General features: G+C 37.2%; 2 protein-coding genes across 2 annotated transcripts; both read right to left on the bottom strand.

Annotated features, from left to right (window-relative positions):
- Positions 1–624: 624 nt before the first annotated feature.
- LOC108672620 lies at positions 625–2,100 on the bottom strand. Its single transcript, XM_018160321.2, has 2 exons — positions 1,960–2,100; positions 625–1,713 (listed from the first exon to the last, which is right to left on the bottom strand). Exons 1-2 carry the CDS (start codon positions 2,087–2,089, stop codon positions 1,100–1,102), a joined length of 744 nt encoding a protein of 247 aa, XP_018015810.1. The 5' UTR covers positions 2,090–2,100; the 3' UTR covers positions 625–1,099.
- Positions 2,101–5,442: 3,342 nt separating this feature from the next.
- On the bottom strand, positions 5,443–9,073 carry LOC108672619. Its single transcript, XM_018160320.2, has 5 exons — positions 8,994–9,073; positions 6,757–6,929; positions 6,130–6,207; positions 5,561–5,699; positions 5,443–5,471 (listed from the first exon to the last, which is right to left on the bottom strand). Exons 1-5 carry the CDS (start codon positions 9,067–9,069, stop codon positions 5,443–5,445), a joined length of 495 nt encoding a protein of 164 aa, XP_018015809.2. The 5' UTR covers positions 9,070–9,073.
- Between the last annotated feature and the right edge of the window lie 2,182 nt (positions 9,074–11,255).

Genomic DNA, 11,255 nt, shown 5'->3' with positions numbered 1-11,255 from the left:
GGGCTTTGAGCTACCTGGACTACAGCCAGTTGGCTACTGCAGCTGTTCTTTAACACGTTCTTTATTCAGAAAAAAATGTCTACTTCGCACTCAACTATTTGGAAAAAATACCATGGATGATTCTCTCAGCAACTCGAATTCTCTCAGTGCATACTCAACATAGTAAAATTTTGCTTACACGACCATCCATTCCGAGCGCTAACAGAAAACTTTTCGGGTGAAATTCAGCAGGAGTGTTTCATTTGTCAACGCATTCAGGAGAGCGGGCAGATTTTTCGTCAATTTACTGCGCGTCTTGTTAGTGAGAAGCTGTGGAGTCTTTGGTGTTCAATCATTTTTAGGTTCCGAACGAAGATCAAACAAAGTGACGACTTGTTCTAACCGTGAAATTGTTCGTTCAAAGTTTCTGCCTATTTCAGGGTAATATGAAAAGAGTTTAATTTTTATCATTTTGTCTTTTCATTGCCAGAAATACGGATAATTATGAGGTTTGGTTCATTTTGAAACTTAAAAATTATAATGTAATTAAAAAATTATTATTCGTAATTTCAGTTAACTAATGCATGAGCAGGATATACAAAAAATTCGTGACATTAATCATTTTATTCATATTTTGACGTAGTGTTTGGTATACTTGAACAGACGATCAGAAAAAAAATTTAAAAACCCATTACGTATATATGCCGAAAATTGTTTGACAAGAAAGATTAACGGAAAACCCCTGTATTACGGATACAAATCACCTTAGATTCTTCACTAATTCAAACCATCCTCTATCTGTTAATGATTTTATTGAACTTTTGACCTATTCTTGGCGTTGAAATAATCAAGAAAAATTTATACCCTCATACGGAAAAATTTCGAGAGCACGATTCCCGATCGTTCAGCTGCTGCTCTCGACTAAGAGCATTCTAAAACCTTAACACAAATACCTGAACATGTAACTTGCAAAAATAGGCTAACAATTAGGTCGTTTAGTACAGCAAATTACTTCTTAAAATATTTACAACACTAATTATGAGACACTTTAATATCTGAGGCAGGACTTTTCATATGAACCCTGTAATTATATAACACATGTACAGTTTAAATAATAGTTTTATATTACAATCACAATGAAAATATGTCTTGGAGCTTCATTGACAATTCGCAATTGCAGTCCAAAGTTTAAATTACGTTTCGAGCTCAGGTGCTTGAGTTTTGCTGCACATCTCCGAGTTGCATTTGAGGCTCCCGGCAATTGACGGCCGTCAGTTGGCCGAGGTCGGTAGCGATCAAGAATTAAAATGGCTTCCAGTTGAATGTTTCTCGGGGGCACGGCGCTCCAATTAAGCTCCCGCATGCTAGGAGTATTTGTATTCCGAGTCGGCCTGCCCTTCAATATTGCCAAAAGCCGAAACTGACAAGAACATGTTAGGGTACTGCCAACCCAAGAGCTGTATTTTACATTAACTGGCGGCTTGCGTTCGCGGGTGAAACAAGATCGCATTGATGTCGCAATAAAACGAAGAAATGAGACTGCGATCATTGCAACGTTCACAATTTTGGGCAAAAGAAAGTGTTTCAACTGGGACGTGGCTGACAAGAATGGGTATACAAAGGAGAGCTGCATGCTGACAAGAGGAGCGGTGAGCAGTAGAAGAAGCAATACAGGCGCACTGGTCTGGTGAAGGTTGGTGCTCGCGTCGTGACGCATGGCGGCGGGCTCCTTCTCTGTGGGCCGTGAAGTGTACAAAGACATGAGTGCAACTCCGCTGCTCTTCAACTCATATATCATGTAATTAAGGGCAGTAGATTAAGAGGCTGGACTGCCAAAATTGATAGTTTTCTGCGAAGTAATTGAACTCGCCTAAGAGAAACCTCACACTCATTTCTTGAAGCTAGATATATAAAAATACAATTTGATCATTTTTGAAAACAATTAGTAAAAACGTAGATATAACTTTAATAATTTCTAACCATGCAAGACATAGACGGAGACAGAAGCAGCTGGTAGGTCGCGTGGATGACACGTGTAGTTTCCAGCGTCCCTGGCATCGACGCGCTGCAGGGACAGTCGAGTGCTGGCTCTTGCGCCTTCATGGCTCATGAAGAGACTTAAACCACCTCTGAATGGGAAAAAATGTCATTATATTCGTTGCTTTTTAACGGACTATTGTACGTCTTGCCGAAATAATCCCAGAAGAAAGATATTCAGCAGCAATCATAATAAATTTATATCATGTGTCAGTGAGAGTGGTATCTCTGCAGAAACATTCCAGTCGGGTATTTTTATATTATACTTAGACGATTTACATGCGACAACGAAACTGTTAAATTAATTTCGATTTGCTGGAACAATCATCGGAGCCAACATTATGATATCAGTAACATGCCGGTGAACTCATCGTTGCTGGTGGAAGACAGCCATTCCTCATATATTTTTAGTTGGCGAGTGAAATGAATACCCCCGCGTAAATCATGTTCCCTCGTGTATTTACATTTAAGACGGCAAATGGAAAAAATGCTGATTTTCTAGAACGGAAATTTTATAATGAATTGAAATCAAGCTTCCTTTAATTAGCTATTCATTTGCCACTGTGAAAATGAGTCATGTTAGCAGAGATGGATAAATCACGGGATAGATGTCTAAATGGATAAATGCTCACAAAATATCTAATTTTTCTATGCAATAATGTTCTTAAAATGAGGGAAAGTGCATGGAAGTGTTTTTAAATTGTATCGAATAGGGAGTTAAACTTTTTGAAAAATGAGTGTAGGTAACATTCATAAATAAATTATTCAACAGCTAATTTTCAATGTACTCAATGCCTAATATATTGATATATTGCCAAGATTCCTGCCACCTTGTTAGGCAATAAACAGGAAGGTGTAATCCGAGACATAAGAAGTGGTTTCAAAGGAATCGAAAACATGACAGTCCTTTTCATAGAAGGATTTCAGTGATGTATATGTGTAAAGAATTTGACTGAATATACTACTCCCGTATACATAAGGTTGGGACCTTTTAGGTAGGAACAGAGTTAATGAGCTCAGACAAAATTCATTTTGAACCAAACTTGACCGAGATTGTTCAGCAATTTGGTATGTTATCATTTACTTATGTTATGATCCTTTTATTGCTTGTTAACCTTGGCTATTTTCTCTATATTGTTTATAATCTCGAATAACCTCAATAGGTGTTCAAATTGTTCATTCTTTGTTTTCAGAAACCGTTACAATCCACAACGACTTTTCATTCCGAACAATCCCCCGAACAAAGAGCCACATTCTTTACAATATTTTCTAAGTTCTTTTAATTTTATATTAAATATTTTATGATGATATACTGAAATCTCATGAGGGTCAGGACATAGCAATCAAAACGCGTTTTTTGCTCGTGATAAAAAGAAATGTTTTATTATAATTGCATAAGTAAAAAAATAATAAAAAACGTTTTAGTATGTATATTATGTATGAAATATTCATAACTTCTTTTCTAAATTAAAACATTTGTTTTCTACTATGTAATCTTCGCATTCATAACCTGAATACGTTTTGACTGATATCAGTGTAAATTACTGTTAATACTAAATTGCTTCCATATACATTCTCCGGAATGAAATTTGGTTTGGAGAAACAGGCAACAAAAGCAATTATATTTAGTTTTATGCATTACGACGATGACTGACATTCTTATGGTATGAGCCTGAACGTGCGTACAGTTCTTGCGCGTGTCCAAAATTAACCTCAAGGCAGAAAATAATTGTTTTCTGGAAAGTTTTCTTATTCCAAAGGATCCTAGCCTGGCCTTGTGTTTACATAAACTTTTTCATAATTTACGTAAACTCCCAAGTGCTAGGCTGGCGTAAAACCTCTCATAATAATTCAAGCGCGTATAGTGAAGAGCCTCCCAAAATTCTTTGAGATGAATTTTTCACTTGACTGGTCAGGCGAAACGAAAACGGATGGCAGCATCTGAACGTCGCTCGCATTCTTGAGAGGTTGCTGGTTGCGCCGGTCAAACATTGTAGGAATGTTTGTTAGAAGTCTGAAGTGCGATGTTCAATTTTGTATCATCTGTCTTCATATCACTGTATGACCTTGAAGTTCAAGCTGCTATGAAGGACTCGCGTTTTCTGAGGAATTAATTTAGAAAAGTCTAGATCATGGTCAGTAAAAAACTTCCTTTACTTCTCCGCATCGCGATGTCATCAGGTAGCGTGAAATATGAACATTAATTATCATTTCTCCGTTTTCATGAGATTGCCTTGCACTTTCAGTAAATTTTCACTGTCGTTCAAGCCCGAAAAACTCGCTGCTTTTATTAATACATTCATTCGGTTCATGATTGCGATCACATAATGAGCACTATGCATACACGCCTTCGAAATTTATTTGGTTGAGGAAAAAAATTATTCAAATTTTCCACTTTTTACTTGACTTTACTTGAATTTTTTTCAGTGGCAAAATTTATTTAGGTAAAATTTAATGAACGTTGAGCAAACATGATTTTTGCAAACTTTCTATTGCTTTAAAGTCGAAATCCTTTTGTGAAAATCGCAAATGATGCGCGACCTGAGTCGAATTTAAGTAAATGTGTTCCCTTTCGGCATTGGAATGTGGTATACGTGGGCGGGAGAGCTTGAATAGAATTGTTCCACGTTGTTAACTCCTCAGTCGCGGAAATTGTCCATTCTGTGCAGGACCGGATTTGAATTCGGAAGCATTATTTAGTGGAGTTGTTAATAAACGCAATGCCTACAAACATGACGCTTATTAGTTGACGTTTTTTCAATTAATTATTTAAGGTAAAAGAACCTTTCCTGGCTTAACCTAACCTTAGTAAAATAGACATTTTGTCACACAATATGCCGAAAATGTCGCGCTATTGTCGAAAGTATGAGCAACGTTTTGATCGAACAATTCAGTGACACGGTTTTCGGGAACTGTTAAGGAACGGGTCGCACAATAACCATACATATCAATAATATATATTACCATTTATATATAGTATAGTACTTAATTGGGATAACATGGGTTAGTTCCATGCATATAACAAACAAATATTCAGACAGTAGAAGCCCTATCATCCATATAATCAAAGACAGAACCAGTTCTTTTGCCAAAAATTGCCATCATATTTTTCGGGTAGTTTTAGACTCTGACGTCGTAACTCCTCCATTTTCCGGAAGTTTGTGTGCCCGCTTACTTGCCGCGAGTGCTGGCGCTGCAATGCTGGAAGCTTTTAGGCTTTCCTTGAGGATTGGCAGGCGGCCTGATCGTACGACCGATACAGATTGTGGCGATTGTGTAACAATCTATTTAGGAAGGGTCAACTGATGTTGGATGATCGTTCTCTTGGTCAAGCTGAAATTTCATTCCATAGATTAATAAAAAATTGTTTTTATTAATAATCATAATATCTTAGGTGGTGAACTNAAGCGAATGCTGAAAACGCGTTCACAATATTCTCACCAACAACGTGAAGCCTGAAACGGAGGAATAGCTTAATGGGGAAATTAAAATAGAGCAAACGAAAATAAGGCGAGGGATGAAAACATTTTCACAAAATACTCACCGACGACGTGAAGCCTGACAGGGTGGAATATCTTTGGCCTGGTGTTGACCTGACACTGGTAGACTCCTTCGTCCGCTTGTGTGACGTCACTTAAGTGAAGATCCCATACGGCGGCTGCACCTTTATTGTAGCCTTCCACCTGACCGACGTGTGCAGAAAAAGTTGAGCTAACTTTTGCCCGGGCAATTCATGTAACTTTGTAACTTTGTGAAAAGTTGTATGGGTTTACGGAGCCCAGCGTTTACTAGACTAAAGTGGAGTTCTATGCTAAGTTTCCGAAGGAAAAGTTTGGCCTAGCTTGGCAATAAGAAATTTTCCCTTATGGATGGATTATTAAAAATTGAGATATTAAAGGCCTCAGGCATTTACTAAAAATTCATTTACTAAAAATTTAAACAGTAAAGACCTGAGGCTGCTGCATAGATATTTAAATTAAAAATTAATAATTGCTCTGCGTTACACCGTGTTGACTTGTTTCCAGATTTTCGAACCACATTTGTTACGGAATTCTACGATAAAGATGTCGGCAATGAGAAATATTGTTTGTCGTTACTACTGTTCCAACTTACGGAGAACCGTTTGTCGGTGGTGAACGTGATGGCATTAGTGGTGAGAACCTGAAGATCGTTTTGACGAATCCATGAAACCTGGGATGAAAAAAAATTTATGAGCACCACATTGAGATTATAAGGCGATTAGAACAGCGAGAGAAAAGAATATCATATAATTTTTCATTATTTATCTGAAGTAGAAAATAGTGCTCCAAATATAAAAAGATGGCAACTATGAGAAAAAGTATTTGCAAATTTCTTCAGTTTATTGTTTTATTAGGCTGACATGAAAACTTAACTGATGATCATTGCCCTGACAATTTCAATTTTCAATAATCAAATCCCTTACAATGAGCAACGCGAGCATCATGATTTACTTGGCAGCCATGTCAGGATTAACGACGTGCCTCCTGAGTATCAGTAACAGCTTGATATTTTTACTCACAGGTCTGCCGCTGAGGAATGGCAACCCATCACGGTCCGCAGCGTCACTGACACGTTGATATTACTCACAGATCTGCCCGGAGGTAGGTGATCATCCATGGCCCGGAACATCACGGTCACGTTGTCATGACTCACAGATCTGCCCCTGAGGTTGGCAACCCTGCACAGCCCGGAACATCACGGTCACGTTTTATGACTCACAGATCTGCCCCTGAGATTAGCAACCCTGCACGGCAGGACGGCACGGCCCCTGAGCGTCACGGTCACGTTGGTGCTGAGGTCAGGCAAGAACTCCGGACCGCGTGACCCCGGGAACTGTGCGGCGGTCGCCCATCTGCTGTGCTCCCAGTCCGTTTCTTCCTTCCAGTCGCCTGCTGCGAGGGACACTGAAACTATAACTTATCAACTTCTAGATCATTGTATAAATTGGCGTTTATGAAAGTTCGTGACTTCAATTTGGAGGTGATTTCTTCTATTGTTGACGCCTCGTACATTGTTCACTTCTCCTCACTTCTTATCTAGTCAATGTTTTCATTAATGAAGTGAGGCTCCTCAAATGACGACGCTTTGTAAATCACATTAACCCACTCTTCCGCCTAAAAAGTATTTCTATTTTCTTATGACTTACTATACTTGAGTCTATTTCTCAATTAATGACCTGTTGTGAATATTATTTCATTACCGTTCTACCTAACTATTCTCCGCAAATATTCATGTGTTCTTTCTTAATTAATGGTGTCTAGTAAAATTCATCATATCGCTTCATTACCTTATAAGTCTATGCATTCATTAATGAGGTGCACCCGCTATACTCAATGACTTACCGCATGAATATCATTACCGCAATATTCAAACAGACAAGTCATTGCATTTAAAGTTGATTTAATACTCAATTAATGAAGCCCATATAATTTCACCACTTTATCTATGTTATAATTTATAGTAATATTATTTGCTTAAAAGTGTTTGCTGTCTCTTACAGAGTGATTCATGGAATTTTCCAGATTTAAAAACTCAATAAAAAAGTACTAGTATAAATACCATTACAGTATACATTTTGTTGAAAAAGACATTACCTGAATTTTTCTCACTTAGTTTTAAAGATGACATCGGACAAAATTAATAACGGACAATGCATTGTCAATGCATTCAGTTAGTCGGTTTTTAAAGTTCCGTTCAACTGAATGCGTAGACAATGGGGGCCGTCATTTGTCCGATGTCATCTCTAAAACTATCTTATACAAAAATCAGGTAATGTCTTTTTTCATTTATATTATGATGATATCGTTAGTAGTTTTTTCTTTCATCGAGATTTCGAATTAGGAAGTTTCCGAGAATCACCATGTATAAATGTTTAAAAGATGGGGGTCACTATAGTCAATGTAAGTCAAATAATAGACTATTTGAACCACCATTTGATTTATGATACAAATCGATGGTATGTCATGTCATTTTCTTTTGACAGCATTAGATCTCTGCTGTGATCGGGTACAATTTCCTAAACGTATTCATCGTCTCTGAAGAAATTTATAATTTTAATTAATAGATTTAGTTTATTAACCAAACTATTTGGAACAATACCACTATTCTCTTAGAGGTTGTATCTACCTGTACACGTTGAATTTGCCATTAGGAATGACTATTGTGATAATTATTGTTGGCCACTGGTGCAGTCGCTTGGATCGTTATATAGTTGATTCCACATTCAAAACTTTGACTTTTTTATTATAAATATGTATGAACAAGGCCCGAATGAGGAAAAATGGAATTTTCCACTTAATTTTTTCACTTAACTCAATACTTTGTACATGAATGTGAATTTATTTCAATATCTCTGAAAGCAGCTGAAAGAAACAAATATTTCTCTATGACTTCTATGAAACAACTCTGCACTGCATTGGGCTTGGCCAACAATTCTATGGAATCAATCATTGGTGCAGCAAAGCTGTGGCAGGATTGCCTAACTTCTTTGATCTACAAGTTACATTTCCTTGGAGCTCGAGCACGGCGGCGGCGGAACCACCACCAGCCTAGCTATCAAACTAGTCTTAGTTGAAGACGTCCTGTGTTTCCTCGCAATAAAGAAGTTTAAATAATAAATATTAGTTAGGAACATTTACTCATATGAAATCACAAGTATCTGAATAATGGTATCATTAATGAAGTGGGTGGTTTAAACATAAATAAAGTGCTGTCCAAATTTCATAGCATTTATCATACGTGACCGTGGTAAGTTAATGGTAATATATTTAATTCACCAACTAACACATATCGTCTGAAAATTGTACTGTACAGAGATGCAGATTAGACGATGAAACCCATTCGCATCCAACTGAAACGATGTTCGAAATACGAGCTTACTTTTTATCAATGGGTGGGAACTAATCTATTCCGGTTATATTTGAAATCCCTGCAGATTACATACTTCGCTCACTAACCTTCGTCTGCATCCGTGGGGCGTAGAAGACTTATTCCAATCACAAGAACTACTAGGAAAACGTTATGACTTGTCATTATTTAGATATATTTAGGTTTACGATATCATTCACGAGCATGGAATAACACAATTTAATTTTATCTTTCTCAACGAATATCTGCACAAAAAAAATTAGGATTAGTGTTGTATTGAAATTTTTTCGACTGGCATTAATGTCAAATTAGAATTTCAGACTATACACTGTTGTAAAAAGTTTCATGAGTGAATGCAATGTTTACGTGACTATTATATATAACATTTTACAATGAGCGAAGAGGTAAATTTTTCGCTCTCAATAAATGATTTTGACTTTGTTCTTTTAACATAAAAAAATTGTTGTGCCCTTTGAGCCTTTGATTTTTATGCATGGAAAAATGGTTACTATTGAAATCTATTACTATTGAAGTCTTGTGGATGAAAATCGGGAGCCATTTATTTTCAATTTATTTTTTGTTGATAATTTTACTCTTTTATTGCAGTGTAGCGAAATTTATCACGAAGAGAGATGAATCTAAATATAGTAAAATTTCAAAACTTATTGTTTGCGAGAAACGATGTAGAATATTGCTTGAACTTCGAAAATATTACCAAAGATTTATGTAGCCCATTCTCACTCGGCAGGGTTCAAGCTGCATATAAGTTTCCATTTTTGAAACGCTCGTATTACAAGGAAAGTTGCAATTTAGCCGTAAAATCACCACATAACACTTTTCACCTATAAGCGATAAATTCAAATCCTATCAGGAGGCGGAATCACTCAATGCAACTCACGATTGAAAACTTTGAGACTGCCTAGCAATCTCTTATCGCAAGGCCTCAGCGATCTCTTTCAAAAGTTGGGGCACCAGAAGCGTTTTAGTCAGTTTTCAGTGGGACTTGAACACGAGCATTTTATTTCCGTTGCCAAGTTGCATCAAGTATTTCGATTGGATGCCGCCTGATAAGCTCAGTCATCGCTGGCCCGTAACGTGGTTTGCGTGATAGCCCAAAGCACTTCAGAAGCCGTCTAAAGTTTCAAGAGTTTCGTTAGATCCATTACGTTCGCCGTCAGACTCTCATGAGCCGCGTACATGACGTCCATTTAACTCCATAACGATATCTGCAGTCTTCTAGAAACTATGCGCATTTCAAATCTCTCTTGGAAAACTGCTGACATCCGATTCGAGCCGCAGATTTTTAGACGGTAGCACTAAAAATTAATTTATAAAATTCAGCATTAAATCATTCAACGTGGTTAGCTTACGCCTTCATACACGATGTTCGATGACTGGTGAATATTATAACACAATTCATGTTCTACCGTGCAACCATGAATAATAGTGAAACAAAATATTTTGCGATTACCAAAACAACCTAATTTTTCGTCAAGAATTAAGAGCACCATTTAAATTGTTTGTAGGTACATATGGTTTTATGATCTCCGGTCAACGTTGGTTTATAGGTTAACGACAGCAAAAATTACCTCTTTTCATCCACAGGAAAACTCCAGTTCTGACTCTTAACAATAAACTTTTTCCAAGCATTTCTTTCGTTGCGCGTTTTCTTTCGCCGACAGATGAAGGCAATAGATTGTAGTTTAGGGTACCCATGAACATCTGTTTCCGAGTTGCGATGGTCTCTAAACTGGTCATTATTGATAGAAGTAAGTTGTGGTGGCCCGTAACAACACACGGAATTTGTTTCAACTTAGCTGCATTGCCTGTAGTCACAACGAACGTAGTTCATTAGACCACAAGACATTGATAAACATCAATACCGCTAATGGTAACTTATTAATTTTGGTAAAAATTTCAAATTTTTAGACAATCATATTCATTAAATTGTTGAATGTTTATTTACAATTTATGGGGGGGGTGACCGGACGTTCCCTAAGTTAGCTACGACAGATGGCTGCCCAAAGTTTGCACGTCGGCTTATTATATTGTTAAATTATTATAACTTATTAAAAAGTTATTTAAAATGATTGGCAATACAAGCACCACTTTCCAGTTCACCACTGCAGTTTAAAAAACTTTAATTCCAATAGAAATATGGCACTTTAAAATGGGCATTCTACAGCTACAATTAAAAGAGGCACAAAGGTTGGCAAATAATACTTCGCTCAGAGGGCACACGGTGAGGCTATAAGCAGTTAATACAAGATCGGCATTTAATAGATATAGCGGCATTTAGCAGAGATCAGAGCTGCAACCCCGCTGATCGGCTAGCAGGACTGTCTCTCTTC

The sequence above is a fragment of the Hyalella azteca genome, unplaced genomic scaffold (genome assembly GCF_000764305.2).
Source record: "Hyalella azteca isolate HAZT.00-mixed unplaced genomic scaffold, Hazt_2.0.2 contig11528, whole genome shotgun sequence".
In the NCBI taxonomy this organism is placed as follows: Eukaryota; Metazoa; Arthropoda; class Malacostraca; order Amphipoda; family Hyalellidae; genus Hyalella; species Hyalella azteca.
Note: the sequence above shows the minus strand (reverse complement) of the source record. Positions and strands in the feature narration are given on the sequence as shown.

Coding starts and splice junctions, on each gene's coding strand:
- LOC108672620 (XM_018160321.2), bottom strand. CDS start 2,089: ATGAGCCATGAAGGCGCAAGAGCCAGCACTCGACTGTCCCTGCAGCGC. Junction 1,714..1,959: donor CTCCGTCTATGTCTTGCATG/GTTAGAAATTAT, acceptor CACGGCCCACAG/AGAAGGAGCCCGCCGCCATG.
- LOC108672619 (XM_018160320.2), bottom strand. CDS start 9,069: ATGACAAGTCATAACGTTTTCCTAGTAGTTCTTGTGATTGGAATAAGT. Junction 5,700..6,129: donor CCACCGACAAACGGTTCTCC/GTAAGTTGGAAC, acceptor CACGTCGGTCAG/GTGGAAGGCTACAATAAAGG. Junction 5,472..5,560: donor TGTCAGGCTTCACGTCGTCG/GTGAGTATTTTG, acceptor CCTCCGTTTCAG/GCTTCACGTTGTTGGTGAGA.